The 27,057-nt window shown below is 35.0% G+C and overlaps 1 protein-coding gene and 1 long non-coding RNA gene across 2 annotated transcripts; both read right to left on the reverse strand.

Moving 5' to 3' along the window:
• Positions 1-6,208: 6,208 nt before the first annotated feature.
• LOC104900754 (TATA-binding protein-associated factor BTAF1) lies at positions 6,209-16,873 on the reverse strand. The gene is given in 7 exon segments (XM_010688260.4): positions 6,209-6,451; positions 6,543-7,536; positions 8,614-8,681; positions 8,935-9,051; positions 9,484-9,575; positions 10,459-16,177; positions 16,180-16,873. Coding segments are annotated over 2 exon segments (6,129 nt in total). The 5' UTR covers positions 16,625-16,873; the 3' UTR covers positions 6,209-6,451; positions 6,543-7,536; positions 8,614-8,681; positions 8,935-9,051; positions 9,484-9,575; positions 10,459-10,493.
• Positions 16,874-19,945: 3,072 nt separating this feature from the next.
• On the reverse strand, positions 19,946-23,253 carry LOC104900755 (uncharacterized). Its single transcript, XR_007269079.2, has 3 exons — positions 22,787-23,253; positions 22,456-22,585; positions 19,946-20,534 (listed from the first exon to the last, which is right to left on the reverse strand). It is a non-coding gene; the product is annotated as an uncharacterized LOC104900755 (long non-coding RNA).
• Between the last annotated feature and the right edge of the window lie 3,804 nt (positions 23,254-27,057).

The following is a 27,057-nucleotide window of genomic DNA, read 5'->3' on the forward strand; positions in this document are numbered from 1 at the left end:
AAAAACAAGTTAAGTTTAGCAAAAATAGGTTCAATAAAAATAAGTTCAACAAAAATGAGTGAAGTTTAGCAAAAAATAGGTTCAATAAAAAAAAGTTCAGCAAAAATATGTTAAGTTAAGCAAAAATAAGTTGAATATAATAGAGTCTAATGTATTTGGTTGAATATAGGAAATTGATATGGATGTATGTTTGTTTCCTAGTTACTAGGGGTGAGCAAATCGGATACTCATCCAAAAAAAAATCGAATCGGTACCTGGCACTAATTCAACAGGTTTTGAGATTTTAGAATCAGAATCGAACCGGCTGAACCACGTCCAAATTTTTTGTTAAGAGCTCTAGGACCACTCGAAACCAGTTTCATAATCGCGTGCCAATTTGCTTTGGCTTATATTTTTGTAAATTAATTTTTCCTTTATTTAGCCTAAAAAATCTTAATTAAACTCTAATAGATTCCCATTGATTAAAAACTCTAATATTTCCTCAATTCTGTTTTAAATGAAACATTCGGTGAAATAATTAACACTATTCATTGATCAATTTTTACTCCAATTTATCACCATTATATAAAGAAAAACATAGTTAAGTGGGATCTTGTTAGATTCGTCTCGATTCATATTATCAAATTATAACTTTTTTATATTCTTTTACGTGTGCACAGCTAAAAATATTAATTATTAAAGAAGCTAATCATGTTGGCTTGCGTAAAAAAGCAAACGTTTCATTTAAAACATAACAGAGGAAGTACAAGAGAACATGTTTTTTTAATTAATAATGGACTTGAGTTATTGGCATTATATTAATAGTTGACAAAATATAATATCCTAAGATGAATAATTGGCCATTAAGTTGAAATACCAATTTTAGTTCCACCCACTTCTAGGTACCCGTTTCCAATCCTGATTTCACTAGTTACCTCGATCAAGAAACAGTTCCACCGGACTGGGTACCAACTACCAAGTGCGTACTAGATTAAAAAATCTAGGACCCAAAATTGGAACTTGTTGTAACAAGTCCGCATTTTTAGACCAAAATTCGGTCCAAGTGGATCCAATTACGGGTCAGGACCCCCAGCGAGTCTCCTGCGGTTCTAAGTCCAGGATTAGTTATCTTTTTTTTCCAACGTAAATAATAACTACAAAAATAGTTATTATGTTGAATAAGAAGTATTATTTTCTTGTGGGAAGTTCTATTTACCTAGAGGAGTGAGGTAAATTGGCATTTTTTCTAAAGATTCGTTATTTTCCACTTTCTATACATTTTGTGGTAAAACCTAGAGGAGTGAGGTAAAAAGTTTGGAATGAAACTATAACCATGGTGGAATAAGTTAACAACTTAATTGTTGATACTATACGTTTACCTTAATATTTACTTTATAATTAAATTATACCTCCTCCGTTTCTTTTTAATCTACACACTTTCCTTTTTAATCTGTTTTTTTTAATTTACACACTGTTATTTTTTCTATTCTTGGTAACATAGCACATATACTTTCTCCTCCTTTTCCATTCATGTCATTCATTTTTTAATATTTTAACCAAGTCTTTTGTTTCTCTCTCCACCTTTTCAGTTTCTCTCTCATACTTTTCGTACTTCCTCATTGAGTCTCCCCAAAGTGAAGTGAGTGAATTAAAATGAAACGGAAAGAGTATATTCTAACAAACCGTTTACTTTTCTTTGCATGAATATCTTTTTTTTGAAGTTCATAACACCTATTTTCTCTATCTCTTCAAATTATCTTCCCTCTATCACCAACTCATACAATCAAGACGAGTTATTATTGTTTCACATGATCAAGACGACTTTTGAAGCGTGGAGTTTCGTCCTTTGTATAATTGTCAATTAAATCAATCTAATAGCATATGTTCATGCAGTCAAATTAATTGTCCCAATAACTTTTTAATGTAATCGTGAGATTGAATCTTTTAGAATTAATTTCATGTATAACATTAAAGACTTTGATATTAACTATTTATCAAAATCTATATCAAAATTTATAGCGGTGAACAGATGAACCCCTTGCCAAAAAAAAAAAGACAACACTATGAATATAGATTATTATTCATCACTCGAACGCTATAATGATTTTCTCTTCTTACATATGTGTGAAAAACTCTAATAAAAAATTAAATTGACAATATAACTTAGATGACACAATTAGAAGAATAAAAACTTGAATTTTATATCAATAATTATATTGATAATATTTTAAAAACTCAATGTTGTTTATTATTCGATAATCTCTATTATATAAATTTTATTCTTCCACTTTAATAATATTCAACAATTGAATCTGATACATAATTTTTTCTCCACTTGATCTCAAGCTTTCTTGTGCTTTATATTTTCTTCTCTCAATATCATATTTTAATAATGATAAATAAATAACTAAAAAATCAACAAAATATTTATTTTAGAAGAACATATTAAAAAAAAATTACAAATATATGTTCGAATATTTTTTTTTTGTAAAATTGTTGAATAACTAATTGATAAAAAAAAGTTAATTTTACTCACATGCATAGTGTGCAAAAAAAATTATGGTAACTACTTAAACTTTAACTGAGTAAAACACTCTTCTTAATATCCCACATGTGATAAAGTTTCATCAGTAGAAACCTGAAACAAATCTAATCACCAAATTTGAGTTGTTGCATAGCTAAAATTTAAAACAAAACATAATAAGAGAGAATATGTGTCAACAAAAAAGTCAAGTACATGCACATGCAAGAATCAAGATAGGTAAGTTTTTATTAAACAAATATCTATCTAACACATCTTCCTGGCCTAGATTCCTTGTCCAACATGTTTACCTTGCCTAGATTCCTCACCTTATTGTACAATTGAATTATCATACAAAAAGATGCCAATTCTTTTAATTTATTACCTACACATCATTATATTATTTTAATATTTTTAAAAGGATCGACAACTCTTAAGATTACTCAAACATTTTCCCGAAAATATATCCTTTTTACTCGATAAACAAACTTGTATAACAAAAGCATATAAGCTTCTTTGAAAAAAATATTCCCGGGCCTACATTACTTACTTGAATAAGTGCTCACCTTCAAATTTAGTATCTCGTCACAAATTTATTATGAAGGATTACTATTTTGAAATAATATCAGCATGTGATGAACCCTAATTATACTCCTTAGAGAACTAAGTTCTACTCAATTTTTCATCGTATACCCTATATAATTTTTTATTCACCATATACCTTCGATATTTTCAAAATTCATTATATATCCTTCAATTTCTCGATAATTCACTATGTGTCCTTAATGATTAACGACTATCAATTTTTTTTTATCATTAATCCATGATTATATACTAAACCATGGGCAATAACTAAGATGAGGTCAAGTTTAAGATGATGGCCCCATTCTTTTAAATTGAGACTTGGGAGAAACTGAACTGAACTAATGATGATGATAATAATAAGAAGTAACAACAACAACAATAAAAATAAAAATAATAAATAATAATAATTAATAACAATATAATAATCATAATCGCTAATTAATAATAATATAATAATAATAATGATAATTAATAGTAACAATAGTTATTATAATTACTAATTAATTGTATAATAATAATGAATAATATAATAATATTAATATTAATACTGATAATTATAATAATTATTATTAATTCTTAATATCATAATCCTAATAATATTAATAGTAGTACTAATAATAATTTAAAATAATTATAATAATTTATTATTATTATTTTTGTTACTATTAATATTATAATATTATATTAATATTAATATATTATTAATTATAATAACATTGAACTAAACTGACCTAAAATGAACCGAAAACAAGTTCAAAAGAACATGATGGAATTCGTGAGACAATGGGCGCGTGGTCTAAAAGGTAGCTTTTAGGTGGGAGTGGGTCCCTCTGAAGTAATAGAAGGGGGGAAAGTGAGAGAGATAGTATGTTTAAATGAATTTTGGCGTTGAATTAAAGAATTATTCTATACTTATAATGGAGCTGTTGTAGATTTTGAAATATCAACGTTATTTTATTAATATTCAATAGTGGTTTAGTGCCATTTTTACGGCCGGGCTGGACACTTCGCATACCAACCAGCTAGGATTTTTTTTGGCTATACTTCAATGCCCATTGCTGGATCATGTGATATTGCGCCAATGATAAATCCTCCATCACCTTGCAAAAATCAAATACTCAGGCACTGTTTGATAAGAGGAGGTTTCAAAAAATTTAAAGTTTTCAACTTATTAAATATACTTCTTTTTTTTTTTTTTATACATACTATACAGAGAAAGTGGTGGGTTTTTAAGAAAGGTAGAAAGAGAAAGTAAGGGTTTTTGAATAAAAAACATTTGTTAAAGATAAAATATTGGTATTTTAAAGGAGAAGGTGGGGAACCACGAACTTTTTAATACTCCCTCCGATCCAAAATATAGTTCCCGTTTCCATTTTAGTTGTCCCAAAATATAATTCCCATTTTCATATTTAGTTCCACATTTTTTTTGTAATTTGTCTATAAAAACCGTGTTCCATCATTTATTTGCTTCTTGAATTTTGTTTTTTCCATTGTTTATTTAACCAAAATGTTACAATTAATGATCTTTCACCAATTATTCTCCATTCTCTCTCCTAAAATCATCTTTTTCCATACTTAAATAAACAAAAAATCTTTACTATCACTCTTAGATTCTACTTGCATAAATTACTGTGAAAAAAGGAAAATGAAAACTATATTTTAAGACGAAAGGAGTAGTATTTTAAAATCTTTATGGTGAAAAGAACATGGCCAAACGACGTTAGAATACTTGAAGAATCTTCAATCAATATGTCTAAACCTCACCGTCTAAAATATATGAAGAATATTGAATCAATATGTCTAGAATTTGTGGAATTCGCAAAAAAACTAATTAAATTATAAACTCCAATACGAGTTTAATGAGTATGGATCATCTAGAGTTTTAGTAAAGCTCTACAAGACAGATTTGTATCTGAATCAAATATTTTAAAATCAAGGGCTCATTTTGGTGGGAAGGAAAAATTAGGAGGTGAATTTTGATAAGAAAAAATAAGTAGAATTTTAAAAAATATGAGCCATTGATTTTTTATTTAATAGTTGATATTGCTCAAACTCTACCTTGTAGAGTTATTTTACAACTCTAGAGGATCCAAACACAACTTCAATCACCAATATACTCCCTCTGTTTTTTTTATCATTCCTACTTTGACTTTGCACGTTTGCCAATGCACGTTTTAAAACTTAAATATCTTTCATTATATATTAGTAAAAATTATAACGATTGAATTTTAATAAAGTACTAATTGAGACGAATCAAACAAGACCCCACATGACTATGTTTTTTCTTATAAATTGAGAACATTTGAGAAGATTCTCTCTATGCATGAATAGTGTCAAGATTCTAAGTGAGAAAGATAAAAAAAAACAGAGGGAGTACTTCTATTTGTTACTCCATAACTAAAATTCAGAATAAGCAAAATGATTGAAATTTTTTCTAGATAACGCCCCAACTTACCACTTTCAGTTGTACTCTATTTTTTTTGTTCTTTCTACTTCGAAACTTGAGGATTTTCTAAATATTTCTCAATATATATATATATATATATATATATGTATATATATATATATATATATATGTATATATATATATATATGTATATATATAATGGTGTGAAGGCATGTTTGATTCGAATTAGTGAGACTTTATTAATATACAACTGTTATCATTTTAAGGCAAAAAAGAACATAGCATGTCAAAAACGTGCATTTACAAACACACACAACTAAATACTGAGGGAGTACTAAATAAATCATACAAACTTCCATAAAAAAAGATAACTTCCAACAACGGTACAGCATTACGTAGATCACGAAAAGAAGCTGAGACTTCCAACTAAAACTAGGCCTTCTTCCATTGTCGAAAAAAACTAAACTAGACCAGGTTTGATTGTTGGAAGAGTTGCATCACTTTGAGTCTGCCACTGAAGTTGCATGCAACAGCCAACAAGTACACACATTCAAGCAATAAGATACCCCCTCAAAGTTTAGAGTTTTGTTTACAGGAATGCAACCCACTTTTTTTAAAGTTAAAAGGGTCAATGTGATGTGGGAAGAGAAAAAAACCACAAGCTATAAAAGATGGTACATTGCAACTGATTCCATACTTCAGAAATAGGCAAGTACTACAACTAAAAAACAGAGGTGTTATAGACTTAAAGAGTAGTTTAGAATACCATAAAAGAGATCTCCGTCTACAAAATCTGAAAAAAATCTGTCATCTCAGCATAACTCCCTAAGACTTCACAATTTGCAAGTTTTCAGGAGAAAAAAAAGAGCAAGATAAGAACTGTACAGTCCAAAATTCCAAAGCCTGCGGTGCCATATTGTTGGGTCCTCTTACGTATTGTCCTCTTCTACTGCAGCTACCTGCAAGAAACTTGAAATATAAGCTACAGATAACGCCTAATTCAAGCCAAAAAAGTGAAAGAAAAACTACTAATTTACCAGCTATGCATACCAAAAATTAAGCTGGTTGGTAGAACCACATAGATCACTGCTCCGGTCACCGGTTGCCTTGGTGAAGTTCAGGATAGAAAGAAGTCAATAACCCCAAAGAAGTCACTTCCCACAAAAAAATTAAATTCTATAAGCATTGTAGTTGCTAATGCATGCAAGTTGCTTAATACTACAAGATGTATTTATATATCACATCTCTGACTTACAGATGCTTCAAAAAAGTGACCTTGCACACTGACTTCAATCTGTAAATAGTTTTCTCCAAAATGCAAAGAGGCTAAAACAATAAGGGAAGGCAACATGGAGTTGAGAAGACATTGTGGCTATTAAAAAGAGCATGACGTACAATGAGAAAAACAGGGGTGGTTTGCAACGACCCTGGTAGTTACAGAGGCATAGTGAGACTTTATATTATCGCAGGAAGAGGAGAAAAAATGAGGACCCATTCATGGCTCTCAAAAATGTATTAGAAAGATGGAAACAAATGTAACACTTCTCTAAAAGCCACCTACGCTACATTTAAAGACTTCATGGCACTCCATTCAGTGACTTTGGCACTGTATTTTGCAAAAAGGGGCACTATCGTGTCAGATGAATTCAATAATAGACACCCTTTGGCGTTCCAGACTTCCTTCTACTTTCTGGGCCTATCCAAAAGAGAATCCAGTACAACTTTGCTGCGAATATCTGAATGAATAGGACAAGTTACCCTGTGGATGTCTTTACTTTGGAGCAAAATCAAGTTTGGGCTCAGTAAACTGGAAAAGTGTATGTTTATCTTTCTTGTTCTACAGATTAATATGTTCACCAACCGCATCAGATCCAATAGAAGGATTATACTGATCTTCAACACAGCTTAATGAGTTCGGCAACACTTCACTGAGTTCAATGTTGAACTGTAGGACAACCTCACTATATACAAGTCAGTGATTTGCCCAACAGTTGAAGTTCTCTTGATAAGGGAAGAGACATACTTAAACACCAAATAACTCAACCTGAGAACAGAAAAGAAAGCAAGTTGCAATCAGGGAAAATATTATGTTTGACTTCTTTGAGTCCCATCTCCTCATGCAATAAGTAACACAGAACTAAAGAGAAACACACTTTCTGCTTGAAAAACAGTAAAAATTAAATATATCTGAGTTCTTCTACGTTATTACCCTTATGCTTCTTCATCGTATCCCAAACCTTTCTAAAATTACACAGAGTACCCTTAAACTTACATTTTTTAATGCACAATTCCCGTATTGTTAACTACAGGCCATTTATTTCTTTTATAATTTGTGATCTAGTTGAACTAATCTAACTTAAACATGGTTTAACTCATGGAGGGAACATTTATATGTTAGATTAGCTCCACTAGATTATAAAAAGTAAACGAAATTAATGAGCCATAATTCGCAGTGGTGGCATTGGGCATTGAAAAAGGTGAGCTCGAGGGTACCGCGGAATTTTGAAAAAGGTTGGAGCTTGGGGTATAACGTATAAATTGAAGAAATGCTATAGGAAATCACAATATAATTTAATGTTAGCCTTCTAACTTATAAAAGGGTATGCCCTCTGCTCATGGAGCAAAAATCTAATTCACAATCTAATAAGAGATCAAAACTTCAACTTGCCTTGTCCTGTATGAATATTCCTCATCAATTAGACACACATATGAAGAAAGAACCAAAATGATGAATTAGAAAAATTGATGTGCCAAAAAATCCTTGAGCAGCCTACATACATATATAAAGGGAAAACATAAAGTAGGAACATTTATATGGTTTGGAGAGAGTATACTATTGGGAAATATTGAACCTCTCACAGGGGATCAACTTCAACAGATTATATGTGTAGAGTTATTTAGCAACTCTAGAGGATCCAACTCTTCAAGAGCACATCAAACATGAAACTATGGTAGATAACAGAAAATAATAGACATAAAACAAAAGGTGAAGGAGGTACTTCTTTTAGCTGATTCATAAAAGATTTGCCCTAAATGTGGATGGAGGTACTAGTTTTAGCTGATTAAATAACTTGGCTAAAAAATATGATAACAAAAGTAAATATGCATAGATGTTGCCTACCTGACGAGGTGGCTATCCCAGCTCTTATCTAACATCTCTTAACATCATGAGTTGGCCGAGCAGGATTACTGAAAAGACAGAAACGCATTTTTAACAGATACACATCATTCCTTTATGTATGCATTACGCATGTGTTTGTGTACACAAAGCAGCTTGGACAGACAGCATAGAAAGAAACAGGGCCTACGGAAAGAGCAATGAGAAAGACAACATGTCAAGAACTAAAACAAATCCTCTAGCAATCAGATAAATGGCTTAGCACTAACTAGCAACCATTGAAGTTCGAGCTCCTAGCACAGACTCATTTAGTAAACAAAGTACCTTGAAAGAGCAACAACAGGAAAAATAGGCACTCCTTCATTACATCATTTGTCTCTTCTTGAATCTTACTCTTCCCCAAAGCATCCACAACGCCTAGCCTTGTAAAACGTGCTATTCCTGCAATACGAGAATGAAATAAACGTGCTTATCCATCATAAAACTTTAAAACTTTTAAAACTTGTAGACCAAGTTTGATTTTCATCCCGCAACTTCCTCCAACATTGAGAATGATAAATTACATATCTTGTCATTGTTCACCAAAATCACATGAATAACTGTATAAATGTTTGACCGGTCCCCTCCAAAAGGACAATAATTTTATTATAAGTTCAGTTGTCATAAATATGAAGAAACAAAAGCAGTACCAAGTACTACAAATCACACCCTTTGCCTAATGTTGACTCTTCCCCCATGTTTTTAGTTTCAAAATTATTTTAACTTCAACTACAGAAGCAACTGCTGCGTGTGTGCAGAGCCACAGTAAAAGTGAGAATAAGGGTAAATCAGTATTGATAACAAATGAGCAGATCAGCATCAAAAGCACCATACCAGCAAAGCTGACAAGCAACAATTTTTCATATGGAGCAGAGCCACTCTATGGAATATGGAGCAGATTTCAGCTGCTTTGACCCTTAGTATACCTGTAAGAAAAAGAGGACATCAATGAGATTAGATGCGCTTATCAAACATTGTTTCGATAGCTACCCACCTTTAATAGATGGGTTTCACTAAAGCAATCAATGATTAGGCAAGTCATCATATACAGGCATTGGCATGCATCTCCCGCTTTGCTCTTATGGCTATACGTATGTACGTATGTTAACATAGATGCATGTCTGAGGTGTGCTTTCTGTATTCTTAGGCATTCTACTTGCATGATCACAAAAAAATGACTTGTATTCCAGACCACTGAGCCTTCAACGACTTCTTCCTTGGCACATAAGACAATGGTGCAAAGTAAAGTGGTACCACAAGGTAATTTATAACAAGTGCATATCCAATTATATAGAAGTATATCTGTATATATAAAGCCGAATAGGTTCTTTTTCATGTCAAGTGTCTATAAGTGAAGGAAACAAAATAGTATAGTGCATAGAGAATAACTGATATTACTAACCATATATAATCTTCCATAATTTTATATGGAATCATAGTAGGTCAATTAATAATTTAATATGGAAAGTAGTTGATATTTCTAATCATATGCAATAATTCCATGATTTACAATATTGATTAAGTATTGGATTAATTTATCTCTTACATATAAAAAATATAGCATCCTTTTCAAAAAGGAAATGTTTGTTTAATAAAAATACTTAACTTGTATGACACAAGTCACAAATCTAGTTATTTAACAATATGTTAAATGCCTGCAATATAGGAAAGATACTTTTATCTATACTGATGAAAAGAAGCTTATCCAGCTAACTCAAATCTAAATGCTAATGTTAAGAATTCAAAGGCGAGGGAACACACCCAATAAAGACGAACACGATGTCAAAATTTTAAATTTATAATACTTACAAGAAATATACACATACATCCCCCAGCTCTGATGCTCAACCATTGAGCTTTGATAAAAACTGGTCAAGATTGTATTCTTCAGTGTATTGTGACTGATCCCATAGCTCTTCCAGACCATTTAGAATGGCTTTCAATCCTTTACCACTTCCAGATGCCTTTTGAGTTTCATTCAAATTGCCATCCGAGTTCTTCAATTTTAACCCTCCCTTTCTGGAGTTTTCAGCAGGTGTGAAAAGGTCAAGAAGCTGATCCGTATTCATTGTTTTCAAGCTGGCATTGTCTGCATTGATAACAGAATTAGCGACTGATACTTTGAATTTCTGGAGGCTCATAACTTTCTCTTCTAGAGTTCCCCTCATGATGAGACGATGGACATTCACTACTTTCTTTTGACCAAGTCTATGTGCTCTATCCATTGCCTGGAGATCTCGCATCGGATTCCAATCATGTTCCATAAAAATAAGAGTGTCAGCTGACGTCAAATTCAAACCAAGCCCGCCAACATGTGTTGTGAGCAGCAATACATCAATGGTAGGATCAGAGTTGAAAGCTTTGACTATATCAAAACGTTTATCTGTTTGAACAGATCCATCCAGGCGCAAGTATGCCACGTTTCTCATATGAGCTCGGAACAAGTCTCTTTCTATTATGTCCAACAAAGCCTTGTGCTGGGCAAATATCAAAACTCTATGCTGACCCACATTAATCATGCTTTCAGAATTTGATGTATCCACACCTATTCCACACTCCTCCAGGATCTCCTGAAGAGCAATCAGTTTAGGAGAGTGGTGAAGCTTATGGAGTTCAGAAATAACGTTAGGACTTCCAGGGAAGAGATCTGACAAGATGTATCTCAATGAATCAGCAGCTTCATCACTAACTACTAGCAGCGGATGACTGCAAAGTTTAAGCAGGTACTGAAGTGCCTGGAAGATATGTGATGATGCTTTAGGTGCAACTCTTTCATCTTTAGTCTCTTTGGAGTCATCGAGACTGACAATACTTGAGATTTCCTTTTTGGCATGGGAGCCTGAAAACTGCTCATAAAGTTTCACCTGAACAGGGCTGAGGTCACAATACCTGTCCTGGATAATTTTCTCAGGAAGATCAGATAAGACTTCATCTTTTGTTCGTCGGAGCAAGAATGGCATCACCTGCTTGTGCAGTGCTTCCATAGCTAAGGCACCTGCTTCGGCATCCTTGGCAGAACATTTTGGATCTCTTGCTGCTAACAAAGGCTTTCCATATGTAGCTTGAAATTGTCTCTCAGATCCAAGAAATCCGGGCATCAGAAAATCAAAAAGGGACCACAGATCCAAAATGTTATTTTGGATTGGAGTACCACTGAGTATAAGACGATTCTGAGCTTTCAACTGCTTCACAGCAGTGGTAATCTTAGACCTGGCATTTTTTATGACATGCCCCTCATCCAATATACAGTAGTTCCATCGAAGCTGCCCAAGGAAATCAACATCTTTACGCACAACATCATAAGATGTTATAATAACATTATGCTTGTCGAAGTGACTTCTGAGAGATATACGTTCCTCAGCAGAGCCAGCATATTGTAGAGTATTCATGACTGAAGGATCAATAAACTTCTCGATTTCATATGCCCAATGACCAACAAGAGTCGACGGGCAAACAATTAATGATGGAGGAGGCTCCTTGCCACTACTTATCATGCGATTTTCGGCTATATCTGATGCAACAATTGCAGAAGCTTGAAGTGTTTTACCAAGCCCCATATCATCACATAAGATGCCATGCAACTTAAATCGTCTCAGGAAAGCTAACCAATTAATGCCTTCCTGCTGGTATCTCCTTAAGGTCACCTTTAACTCAGTACAAAGTTTATAGTCATCGATACTAGAGTTATCAAGAAGCTGCTCCAAGAATTTTGCATCCTCTTTGTCTCGTAATAGATCATCATTAATACCAGCAGGCGAAGGAAGGCCACGTGCCAGAGGAAGAAGAGGCACCAATGCAGCAAAACTCTGTGTCACACTCTGCCTTACTGAAGCATCATTATCACTCATGCATCGAAGAAGAGGAACAACTAATAAGGGAGCATATGAGACCAGTTCCACCCCCAGTCCTTGGACAAGTAGACCAATAAGCATACCTGCTCCTTGTCTGGCTGGAACAGACGTAGCATCACCTAACATGGGCACAGCATTCTCAATTACAGATGCCATCACACTCACTATCATGGACTTTGCCATTGTAGTAATACACCTGGAAGCAGCTAATCTAACAGCAACATGTGAATGACGAACACATCGGAAAATGCACGGGAGGAGAGTGAGCAGTTTTGGCTTCAGTGCATCATCCAACAACGGGCAAATTGAGCGTACCACCTGGATGTTGTTTATCAAAAGCTGAGGATCCTTGACAGATTCGATTGCTTTAGTAATCTTTCTCTCTTCAGTGAGAGATTCCCCTTGCACATCAATGGGCTTGAGAACCTCTGAGAGACAATCCCATAACTTGGGAATTTTGTCAAACAAGGAAGCCCCAAACTTTTTGCACAAGTGCTTAAGTGCAAGTTCAGCTCCTCGCCTGCTAATGAAACCTTCAACCTTTGACCTATCTTCACCACTCGCTACTGGTCGGCCCCTGGATCTCTGATTTGAGCTCATGCTTCTACATAGGAGGAGGTCCTGCTCCTCGATAACTTCCATCGAAGTTATAATTCCTGCTTGAGGTGTCTCAGAAGGATCCATGCAGGTTAAACTACAGAGGTTCTTCACCAGCTTTTCATTTGGACCAGGTTTACGCGCAATGCAATCATCAATAAGCTCAGCAAGAGCCTCAGCAGCCTTTTGTTGCAATATTTCCTCTTGTTCTCTTTTCAAAGAAGCCATCAGAGGCAGAATAATTGGATTAAGCCTTGTAGGAAGATTTGAAATCCATACAACTGCAGAAGCCATCAAAGAAGAAACGGTAACATGCAAATTGCTTTGCACACATTTCAGATAGCCAGTAGTAGTCAGTAGCCGTTGCCTTGAAGATTCTACATCTTCTATAACTTGCTTGTCTGCAGGACACTCCACCGAGCAGTCATAACTAGGAAGCACAACTTTTGAAACAAAGTTCACAGCGTCATCCATGCCCAAGTTCTCAAGGTCAATATTAGTATTCAACAAAAGATCCTTCAACATACCACAAGATTCAACAGCGTGGAGCAAGTGACTGGCTTCACTGCGCATCTTAAAGTATGTTCTAGACAGCTCAGTATAAGGCAGAGATGAATCTTTTGTTGGAAGAGAAGGATCAGTACAGGCTAACAAATCCAACAACCATTTCTTAAATTGTTCAAAAAGAGCAGAATTAACTCCCTGTTCTGCTGAAACTTCTGCATTTTTCATTTCCTTAAACCAGGAAATCAAAACCATCGAAGATATCTGCCGCTGGACACCTGATAAAGATGTAATGTCTTTCCACAGAGGATCAGCTATATGGTATATTGATGACTCTGGCCACTTTGAAGCAAGAACACCCAAGGCAGCAGCAGCCACTACTCGTGTACGAGTTACTGACTTCACCGAATCAGCACCGACAACAATCTTGAGAGATGAGGCAGAAGCATCTCCACACTCATCTGGAATGGCCCCTTTTGCAGTCCCTACGTAACCACTTCTTCCAACATAACTGTCCATCTTCACAGCCCGCATTTTTGCAGCAGCTACAAATCTTCTCTTTTGAGATGGGGCGACAGGCCAAAACATCTTCGAGATATCCAATTCAGAACCATAAGGAGTAGTTGCTAACTCTAACCATGAAGATATATGTGATCTTGCAGCAGCCACTAGATCAATAACAGGGCAATGAAGCAATAGCTTCCACACTCTCTCACTACACAGCAAAATTTCATCATTCGACTCCAGAAGCAAATTCTGGAAGACAATCCGAAGGGTATCACCCAAAATTGAGGAAGGCCAAAATGAGCTAGCAGAAGGCTCAGCAATGTGTCTTCTATATCGAGCTTCAAGCAGCCTTTCCAGTGTTCTTATGGCAGAATAACGAACTGATGTGATACTATGTCTCATAAATGGCCATAACCGTGGAGCCAGAGCTGATAGCATATAAGAATTTTCTTTAGATGTTGGTTCCTCTATATCATCTTTGTCAGGCAAAACTTCGTTGAGATCAAGTTCCTGAGGGCCCTGCAGTGTTAGGGTGTCAAGCATATTCCCGGTCATCCCTGCATGAGTATAAATTTCTGCCAGAAGATTCATGACACTACTGGTAGATGGGCTAAGATCATCTAGATCGAGTAAAATATCCCACAAGAGCATCACAATTGGATGCAGCAACTGATCCATATTAGCAACAATGGAAGATGCTGCAGGTATAAGAGCGTCAGCAGCAACTGCTCTCACATCATCATCAGGGTCCTCCAGTCCAGACTTGCAAGCAGGTAGCACAAACCCAAGCAAATCAGACAGCATCTCCTGCCGTACAGCGATCAGATATTTGATCCCCAACAGGCTGCCATGGCGAATTTCCCATTCCGGTCTCTCCTGCATGAGCAATAAAATGTTCATAGTTTCACGAACTAATTCAGGAGCCATATACTTGAGCACAGCTCCTAATGCTTGAGCACATGTTTCCCGCACAGGAGCAACAACTTGATCTGAGACATAGTCACCAAAACGATCCAGTGACAGCACGCAAAGAAAGCATATAGCACAATCTTGCAGGAACTCACAGTTCCTGAGCCAAGAATTCCTAGCTGCTCCAACCAAGTTCATCAGCTCAGGATTCCTACTATAATTTTCCACCGTAGTTACCTTCTCAACAACGCCCTTCTCCTCTGCAACATCAGCTGAACCTGACATATGCAAACCACCACCTTCAATCACACTCTTTGCCTCTAAAATATCAGGTTCAGACTTCATCATTACAGAACCAATGTCAGCTTCAGATACAAACGGGCTGCAAGCATTTTCTCCATTTTGTTCAACCTTCACACACATTTGCACCGAAGATGGCTCAAAGCCGTCAAGCTTCACCCTCTTCAAACTCTCCATAGACCCATCTTCCGGAACTTGCAAGTTCAAATCAATTTCTCTCTCCCTTTTCACAGGCAAATTCACTTCCTCACTCACAGTCTCCATTGGCTGCTGATCAACACGAGAGCTCGAGTCAGTCATAGACACGCCAGCATAGGCACCCTGATACGTCAAAATTTCCCTCAAAGCCATAATGCTCCCATGACGAACCTCCCAAACAGGATCAAACATATCAACAAGAAGCTGTTCAACAAACCCATGAAACGGCCAGTACCCATCTCCCTCAGATTCTACACCATCCTCATCAGTAGCCGAATCAATTGACCCCTTACAACTACCACCTCCTCCAAATCCCTCAGAACTACCAGAAGAAGCAACCACCTTCTTCTGCACCCCCACATTGACACCACACCGAACATCATGAACCTTGGCTTTCCGCTTCAAAAGGTTTAATTCCCTAGCACTCGGCCTCTGCGACCGAAACGCACGTACCCCACTCCTCCTACTACTAAAATCAATACTAGGACTTTTCAACGATTCAGAAGGAAACATTACAAGATCCTCATCCCTAATCATATCACTAACATCCATAAACTGTTCACACACATCAAGTCCTAACCTCCTACGTAAATTCTTCTTTTGTCTAGCCAATCTTTCTTTAGAATTCCTAGCATTATTATCATCATTAACATCATATTCCTGCCCCCAGAAGCAAGCAAAACCCCAAACTCCAACACTTTATTAATATCAAAACTACGAAACGAAGAAATACTTGCCTCATTCTTAGGCCTCAACTCAGGACACCCGAAACCGGCCTCGAAAAACTTCTTCACCGCGATACCAACCAGCTGCTCGATCGAAACTCGCTTAGAATTATCCGCAATGGAGCCAATTGCCTTAGCAGACGCCACACGCGTATCCCAATTACGACTCCTCAAATACTGCGAAACCTTCCGAAGCAAAGGATTCAACTCCTGTGGGTGCGATTTCGCGATGTCTCCGATTTGCCTCGCTGCAGCGAACCGAGTCTGCTGAGTCGACCCGGTGTCGAGCAGAGTAAGGAGGCGGTTGAGCCGAGAAGACGACTGTTGTTGTTGTTGTTGTTGCGGCTGTTGTTGTTGCTGAGGTTGCGGAACCTGCTGCGCCATGACATTACAAAGGGAATTAAACTGCAACAAGATGGAGAAGAAGAAGAAAAATGAAATTGGGGTAGAAATTTAGGGTTTAAGGTGAAATTAGGGATCTGAAGATTGAAAAAGTTAACCGGAAAATGCGAAGGAGAATACATTGGAGAGTATATGTATATATAGAGAGAGAGAGAAGAGGAGAAAAGAGGGTTTGAAGGAGGAAGAGAGGCTATGAATCCACATTTTCTGTTGTGGATTCAAGAATTACTCAATACAAGGCACTCAACGAGAAACAAAAATAATTATTAATTACAAAAAATTAAATTATATAAATAATGAGACTTGGGCTGAATACTTTTATTTGTACTTGAATATGGGTTTTAGGGAGTTCAATTTAAAAGTCCATGGCCCAATGGCTAGATTGTATGAGACATTGAGACTTGGGGTGAATACTTTTATTTGTTGTAACTTTGTTTTGTCATTTGTATTTTTTGGGTTGTGAATATGTGAGTTAATTGATAAATAGTGAATTTCTTAATCTTAATAAATGGTTAATAAAAATGGCCTTGAATTTCTTAATTTTTTTGAGTTGTGAGTTAGTGAGGTGCTTGATATGATTGGGGATGATGTTTGAAATTCAAATGATGCTCGGAAAGCTGACAATTTGATCGAGTTTTGTTTATGTATTAGATACTTTGTTATCTTTGTGAACAAATTATTATTTTTAATGGATTGAACTTATTGTTATTTTACGAGTCACTGAATACAAATAATCTCTATTATATAAGAGAAGAGGACTTAAGTAATAAAATACAAATTCACCTTTTTTACCATCATATCCTCAATTAATAAAATATTTACATCATTATTGATTTATTGGCTTTCAAAAAACAGAAGAAAAATATACAATGAACTTTATGAATAATTTTTGTATATATTATTACGCAATTGACCTTTTATTTGTTTTCGCACGCATCGCGTGCATATAGGACTAGTATACAAATTACTCAATACAAGGCACTCAAGGAGAAACAATTTTTTTTAATTACAAATCAAATAATACAAATAATGAGACTTGGGCTCAATACTTTTATTATGTTGTAACTTGTAATGTGGTCCACTTGAAATTGGTTTTAGGGAGATGGCCCAATGGATAAATAATGAGACTTGGGGTGTGACGTGAAATAGTATAGTATTGTAGATTGCGATCTTGGGACTAGTATGCTTATCATGTTAGGACTATTAGTTTGATTTTGAGGATGAAAAAAAGTAGTTTCATACAAGTTCATGATGATATTTGATGATTAAGCCTTAAATTGGATTGGAGTTGGTGAAAGATTTGGAAGGAAGTTAGTATCTTTAGATGGGATTAGACTTGGGTCAAATTGAAACCAAAAATTGAACTAACAAATTAGATACTCCAAAGTCCAAATTAAAAATAAAAGGAAAAAAATTCACAATGTATAATTCGAATTATAGTTGATTATTTCATAAAAATCCCAATCATTGATTATTCCATAATAATTCCAACTATTATTGTATATTTAAACAAAAATCCAATGACCCAAAAAATCCAATTTAGAAGGTAAAAAAAGTCAAACTCTAGTTGGGTGGACAGAGGAAGGAGACGCAAGAGACGAGCGAGAAAACTGAAAAAACAAATAAAGAAACTAATTACATTTGGAGTTTGTCTTGTAAGAGACCGCATACTTTTAAGTTAAAATTAGGCAATGGTAAGCCCAATATTAAAAAGAGAATTAGTCCAACAGTGACTAAGTTAATTTCTTTCAGTGACTAGTTTAATCTATTTAGTGAATAAGTCTACTTTTATATTAAAATCAGACCGTCTCTTTTCATAATTTTTGCTACATTTGTTATTTGACATTTGAGATCAATTTGGGAAGATAACACCCATAGAATAATCCATAATTGGGACTATTATGGAAGGATCATCCGTAGTTTTGATTATTCTTGTGAATTTTTCCAAAATAAAATTAAGCGTTCAATTTATTTTTAGTTTGATGTTCAATATTTGGTCTGTACGAAAACTTTTTCCTAAAGTATTACATCTTTAGTGGAACTTGATTTAGTTTAATAAAAATAATTCTCTTGTTTTCTTTCGAAGAAAAATACTCCATATCATCTATCTATTTATCTATCGATATAAATATATAAAGAAAGAAAAAAATTGTCGACGTGTCAAGGAGCTGATGGCCATGTATTGTTAATAAGAGAGTTTTGCCACGTGTAAAAAAAGGTCGGATTCCCTCTTCTCTTAATTATGCAATGTCATAATCAGCCTTTAAATAAACAAGATGAAAGTATTATGGGGACTCAAATCAATTCCACCTATTAAATGCCATAACCAGAAGATTCATGATACATTTTGGGCTAAAATGGAATACAAGCACAACATTTTGGAACCTAAAATGGAATACAAGCACTATAAATTAAAACGGAGGGAGTATTTCCTCAAAATTATTATAACACCCCCAAAATCATAACAACGGTAATACACACGTTGCGATTGGAGGTAAAAAATATATAAAAGTTCTATCATTAATAATAGTTGCAGATCAATCGGATGAACTAGATATTGTCTTTGTTGAAGTCAATCACAAACCAGTGACGTTAGTTGCGAAATTTTTTTAAGATTTTTCTAGAGCAAAACCAGGCTCACATTAGGTAATGGTTTTTCTAGAGCAAGACCAAGCTCACATCGGGTAATGGTTTTTCTTGAAGTGGGCTCACATCATAAAGGGCGTCTGTAGCTAAGCTTACGTTAAGAATTTTCTCAATAGGAAAACCATAGGGTTTTGCCCCAAGTAAACCACTTAGAAATAATATCAAAGGTACATATTCGTTGACATAAGAACAAACTCTTTGAATATCGAGCAACTTTAATGCCAAGAAAATGCTTTAAAGAACCATGATCTTTCATCTTGAAGCAGTCACTAAGATGTGCCTTAAAAACCTTTAGTGCAACGGAAGCAATCTTGGAAATAATAAGATCATCAACAAACAAGGACATTGAGTTGCACAACACCTCGAGAACAGGCGAATAAAGAATAATCAGAATATGACTGAAGAAAACAATACCCTAGCCTTTTAAGGCTGTGACGAGCTTAGCGAACCAATAGCAGAGTGCTTGTTTTAATTCATACAAAGATTTGCGAAGACGACACACCAAATTGTGATTAGACCAGCATCCAAAGCCTGGAAGAAATTTCATGTAAACTTCTTCCTGAAGATCACAGTGCACAAAATCATTATGAACATCCATCTGATGAAACTCTCAGTTATTCAAAGCAGCAATAGCAAGAAATGCGAGAACAATAGTCATTTTGATGACAGGAGCAAAAGTTCATTGTAGTTAATTCCGACTTCTTGATGATTAATTAAAACAACAAGTCTGGGAATAAGACATTCTATAGAACCATCAGATATCTATTATTAACCCAATAACTATCCAAAGCACGCTTGCCAGGACAAAGAGGTCCTAATGACCAAGTACCATTTCCCTCCAATGCATTTATTTCATCCTACATAAAGGCTTTCCAACCATCATCCTTCATAACTGTAACAGCCCGCACTTCCGAGCTGCTAGCTAAACATACTTAAGATACACTCATTACAATTAATGCTTAATAACCTGAAATTAATAATTACTCGCAGCGGAAACATAAACCTTAAAGCGATCCTGGACCTGTGGGTCAGGGCCCGCAACAATATAACTTCACAACCAATAACAAATTACAATTTACTCTACACCCAAAACAATAGAATATTAAATCTTTCACTAAGAACTTGAATACTTCCAAATACAACCTTTGAACTATTAAATCTAATCATAACCTTAATATCCAAATTCTTCCTTTCATCCATTCCGAGCTTTCCACACATGAACCTGCAAGGTCACTAACAATGAACTCTGCCCCCACCAGGACAGGTTCCAAGAACGAAATCAGCGAAACTGAGTACACACTGTCCAACCAGAACATCTTTTTCAGTGGCTTAAAAACGTATGTACAGATTTAAACTTATCTTATGAAACAATTATAATCAAGATTTTACAAGACATTGAAATCAAGATACATCGAAGTCATAATTAAAGAAGTATATAACAACTATTTGAACACAATTTGTAATGCTACTTCCATAGAACTAATACAATCCTTCGAAGTCAACTCTAACATACCTTATGTCAATAATTCTCTCCCACTTATGTGGATCATACACAAAGACATTTAATCCATATGATCCAAAAACCTTTGATCCATATGTATATCATAGTTAAATCCTGCATAAATTCCTAACAAGTTCCTTGATAATCATTTCCAAAATTTGACGCATGAACTCTAAAACTTGGGTAAGTAAAACATTATTTCAGAAATTAAAGTTTGAAATAACTTCCCACAAACCACTCGAATACTCAAATACATATTCTATTTTCTTTCAGAAATCATATTATACTGGGGAAGAGAACACGAATAGAGTTGCCTTTCAGGCGAATTCTCTAAGCTTTATACAAGGGACGTCTCCCTCTTCCATTTTGTACTGCTTGCAAGACTTTTAGGTCATGACCCCACATAACGGAGCAATACCCGCTCTAACACATAATGAGCAAACATGCTCCACAAATGTTGTTCGTCACTGCTTTAGCAGCTTCTTCCCCTCATAAAACAAAATCATAAATTCATATTTTCGAAAATTCAGATTCATAAATCTCAAATTGTCATAATAGAATCACTTTCGGGTATTAGATATACCCAAATTAAATTACTTGCATAATATAATCGAGTTTCTAGTAACTTGGTATAAATCAGCCTTTCATAAAAATTCTTCGGCTAAATCCCTTTCAAACACGTACTTTAAAGAGACTATACTCCAATCCCATAAAAGATTCTCCAAAACAAAACATTGTTTACCAAAAGATCATCACCCAATTTAGAGTTTCTATTCCATATAACTTCATATCTAAGACACAAATGCTCTTTACGAAGAATAACCTTTCCATTTAATCCTATTAGCAATCCATCAAACTTATAACCGTCTCCAACATATATTTCCTATCTTACAAAATCCATTTTCAAGGATTCGAAATTCTTCAAAGACTACATCTGAATAATATGATATATCCTTTAATCTAAAGTTCTCTTCCTCCTCAAAACACATTCAGAAACTTACTTATAACTTTACAGATGCATATTAAATTTAATATCCCAAATGATTTATTGTTGGCTCCAATAGTATCATAAACTCCCCAACGTATACCAAAGCTTCTTCCGGAGAATATCTAAAGATGTTTCTTCACAATATATAGATTCATAATTTGTCTAGTAGATATATCGATTATCCTTGATATCTCACTCTAGAGTCAAATCCATTCATAACTTACATGTACTTGATCTCATATGCCTAATTTAATGAAAGCATAGTCTAGTTCATGAGCTTGTTAAGCACTTAGAAAATATGGCAACTTACTTATTCCCTAGAGTGTATTTCAACTTCAACTTAAGAGGCTATATACAGATATACTGATAAATATGTTTGAACACTCCCACTTATAAACTCATTTATATACCATCATAGTTTGTAACATGGTTCATCAAACAAATTTATATTATTGAGTCTCAAAACAACATAACTTATAACTAATAGAACTTAACACGCAATTTAGTTCTATCTTTGTCTTAAAATTCATAAACATGTATTTCACAAACCATATAGTACACAAATCACCTTTTTAATATAATATAAGTTTAACTTATGAAACATATCAAGATCAACTTATATAATGATCAATCGAAATTTCAATAATATATTTGGAAAGTGGAAGGACATGTGTGTACCTTTACTTAAACTTCAAATATTGCTCAAGCCCCGAAATTGACTCTAATAATCCATTATTTTCACTCAAAAGAGTTTGAATTCCACAATCATTCACCTCAACAGCAATAGCAACAATTAGCAACCTTCTCACTACATTTCAGATAAGAAAACTAATTTAGGTTCAAGTTTTAATCTTTTCCTCAACATCAAAACAACAATAATCTGATTTGTTATTATACCCAAGATTCAAATTTTGGCTTTGAAGAATGTTCTTAATAACATTAACATAATTCTGAATTTAGGTTCTTGGAAGTCAATAAGAGAAAAGAAAGAAATGAATCTGGGTTATACCTTGATTGCAAAAGACATTTGAAACCAATCACAGACCAACAACGACCTTGGCGCACCACAGTGGCGGCGACATCTGAACACCAACCGGACAATAGCAGCAGCACAGAAGCAGAGGAGAGAGAAAACGAATTTTAAAAAAAAACGGCCAACACCACCATTAGCGGCGGCGGCGGACCACCAACGAACACCGACAACAACAACGTTGAAGTAAAGGAGACGGAAAAGAACAGAACAACAAGCAAAAACACGCCGGCAGCAACGACGCGAACGGCAAGAAAGGAGGACTCCGGCGAACAACAAGAACGCCGGCGAGCAACCGAATTCCGACGAGAAGGCAGCGAATATAGGAGAGAGAGAGAGGTTGGGTTTTCGCTGGGGTTGGGGTTTTGGGTTTCACGGGAGAGAGAAAAGAAATGGGGTTTGGGTTTTCTTTTCCGGTTTGACAAAATGACACGAAGGAATTGATAATGTGTTGTCAATGACAAAACTGACACGAGGCATGGAGGAAAGAAAGAGAGAGTTGTTTTCTTTTTCTCTTTAAAAAACTCAATTTGTCTAACAAAATACATCTAAAATATCATAATTAATTTAGATCAATTAACTAACTTTTATTTAAACCTGCTTAAGATATTTGGGCTGTTACAATAACCTTCTCAAAAGACCTAGGTTACTTGCTAGATACTTCCCCCCGTTTAAAAATAGTTGCACTGTTTCATGTTTTAACGCTTGTCGATGCATGGTTTTGAATGTTAGTATCTTCAATTATCAATAAGTAAAAATTATAAAGTTAATATTAAAAAAATATACATTGAGACGAATCTAACAAGATTCCATATGGCTATGTTTTTCCTAAAATAAAGATCTCCAAAAATAATCAAAGTGTAAGATGTGAATAGTAAACACTATGCAAATGGTGCAACTATTTCTAAACAGAGGAAGTATAAGAGTAGGAAAGAAGACATGATAATTGACAAAGAAATTATCGCAATTGTATAGTGTGCGATAGGATAAGGAGTACTTGAGCGAGGTGACGGAGAAGGTGAACTTTTGGCAGCAATAGTATAAGTGACAAAGTCTCAACAAAACAAAAGGGAGGGCCAACTCAGCAGAAGGGTTTGAATTTGGTTCAGGTGTTGTAGGTGGAGACAGCCAGCAGTTTTAGGCTTAGAAGGAGGCCCATTAGGAGGGACCGAATGAAGAGGCTACCGAATAGCATCAGGGTAGGGGAATGGGCTTTGATCGAGACCATAGGAGGTAAGGGAGAAGAGAAAGGTTCCGTGTGGGCTGATGAAATGGGTTAGGCCAGCGTATATGGTGGGGAAGAATGAGGTGGGTTAAGCAAAAAATCACGGAATCATCATCAATAAAATCATAGGTCGGGACAATATTTTCAAGAATAACATTGACTTAATCCAGAATCAAAAATGGAAAAACATACAAAAAAAATTAACTTATTGTTGAGAAACAGTGAATTGCATAATTTCACTGTTCAAGCATAGTGAATGTCATGCCGTGCATTTACTGCATGTTAGGAAAGTTTTTCGTCCGCGCAGAAATCGTTGAAAATGTAATGTTAAAAACAGTATACTTTTGCCTATAAACCGATGTAAGAAATCAGTTCTTCACATCAATGCAATACAATACTCTCTGATATATTTGCATAACTTCTCTCTCTATTTCTCACAACACGTTATCAGCACGAGTGTTCTACCGGAAATTTTTTTAAGGTATCTTTAAAATTTTTACATCCATTTTGTTTTTAAGTTTAAATTTTTTTTTCCAAGCCCAACCCTTTTACTACCCGAACATGGACCAACAAAGTAACGGGATTAACATTGTTTTACACAATGTCTCTGTCTCGGGTATTTATTTTTGGATAGAGCGAAACAATGTGCCATTCACTACCAACCCAGCGAGGGGAACTGTAATACAGCCCCGACCCAGTAACCGTAACAACGGTACAAATACTCATACCAGAGAAAACCCACAAACCCCTGTTCCCAACACCAATAATAACCCTCCTATACAACCAGCTGAAAATCAACCTCCGCCCAGTAATAAAAGAGATAGAGATGAACAGGAAGAAACTAGTAGTAAACGTCACCATACTACTAACGCAGAAAACAAATAATTTTAACGCCACCTTCATGGAGGGCAAGGACATTTTATTTACGTTATTTTATTTTATCTGCTCTTAAACCGCCTATATGGACAGGTTAATTTTTTTTATTGCCACCTATATGGACGGCCTAGTGAAGTGATAGCATTATTATGTCTTATATGTGCAATAATGTCGTATGTATGCAGGGAACAAGCATTCAGAACATTATTATATATTATTGTCTCTAATCTTCTACTTTTTTTTGCATTTATAGTTACATATATTATATTACCAATTTACTAGCATGCTCTAATATATATTTGTCAATATTAGAATTTTATTGCGTTGTATATTTTTTAACTGTATATGAACTGCACAGTTAGGGATAACCCTCTATAAAAGCGGATTACCATCCCCATTTTCACCACATATCCCTTATCTTCTTCCGATTTTTCTTTCTCTAAACCCACAAATTTTTTTCCTTCTTCCTCAACCTTCCGGCCACCATGTTTAAGCCGACGACAACCGTCCTCCACCCTCATCTTCCTCTTTTGAAGAGGATTTTAGGAAAATAAAACTCTACTTATTTCTTATAGCCGGTTTCTTTTTCCTCCTCATGGCATTAATGATATATCTCCTAATACATAAATAGGAGACAAAAAAAAAAAATTTCCCCCGGAAGAATGGCGAAAAATGCACATGAATATCAATTTTTTTGTCTTTCAGTGCATTTTAGGAAGTTTTTTTGTTTATTCACTTGTTGTATTTTGTTTCTATTTTGGTATGTTTTTTGTTTTATTTGCTTAGCTTCATTATTGTTGTACGCTATTTTTAGTTTTTTTTTGTTTGTATTATTTATCTATAATAATAATGATATAAATCAGGGGGAGATAATATATATGTGATTTATCATCATTACTAATTTCAAATATTTACCTATTTGTAGTCAAAAGAATGGGAGATCTAGTGAAAAGACAATTTAACATACTAGATCTATCTGGGCAAAAGTTTTTAGAATGGACGGTGGACGCCCAAATGAATTTAAAGGCCCAAGGACTGGAACATACAATTAAAGATGTGACAACCCAACAAGGGGATGCAACTACAACAGCCGCATCAGTTAAAATTGCGACTGTACAAGAAAAGGCAAAAGCCTTAGTCCTCCTAAGACATCATTTACATGAAAGTTTAAAAAGTGAATATCTACTTGTGGATGATCCAAAAGAACTATGGGATAGCCTAAATGAAAGATATGGGCATCACAAAAATGTGCTTCTCCCAAAGGCACATTATGACTGGACCAATCTGAGGTTCCAGGATTTTAAAACGGTCAGTGATTACAATTCAACATTGTTTAGAATTGTATCATTGTTAAGATATTGTGATCATCCCATCACAGAAGAGCAAATGATAAACAAAACGCTCTCCACTTTCCACGCCTCTAATATCATATTGGCAGAACAATACAGGTTCAGAGCTTTCAAAAAGTACTCTGAGCTAATCTCAGTACTACTTGTGGCTGAACAAAATAATGATCTTTTGCTGAAAAATCATAATCTTAGACCTACGGGGTCTTCAGCCACTCATGAGATAAATGCTATAGAAAGCTCTAATCCACCAGAAGCAAATGCTATACATAGTGGTGGACGCGGTAATTACAACGGTCGTGGGAGAGGACGTGGTAATTACCGTGGCCGAGGGCGTGGACGTGGAAGAGGCCGATTTTCCCCAAGAAATAATAATTTTAAACATTCTGATAAAAATTGGGGACAATCATCTGGAAATCAGAGGCAGACTATAAAGGAAATGATACTTGCCATAGATGTGGCATGACTGGGCACTGGGGCCGCACATGTCGTACTGCCAAACATTTGGTAGATCTATATCAAGCTTCAATAAAAAACAAAGGAAAAAATGCTGAAGCAAACTTTGTTAATGAAGCCACTACATCCATGCCCAGCCTTGATGTTTCAGATTTTTTTATGGATGATGCTGAAGTTGAAAATAAGTTTGTTTAGATCACAATCGATTAATGTGCTTAGTTTATTTCAACTGCTTCAATATCCACTTTCATGTATTTGTTCCATGATTATTAATAAAAATACGTATTTTTCTTATACTAATCATCGTATTTATTATTTATGAAGATATGAATTCATCAGAAGTTGGA

This window comes from Beta vulgaris, chromosome 8 (genome assembly GCF_026745355.1).
Source record: "Beta vulgaris subsp. vulgaris cultivar EL10 chromosome 8, EL10.2, whole genome shotgun sequence".
NCBI lineage: Eukaryota > Viridiplantae > Streptophyta > Magnoliopsida > Caryophyllales > Amaranthaceae > Beta > Beta vulgaris.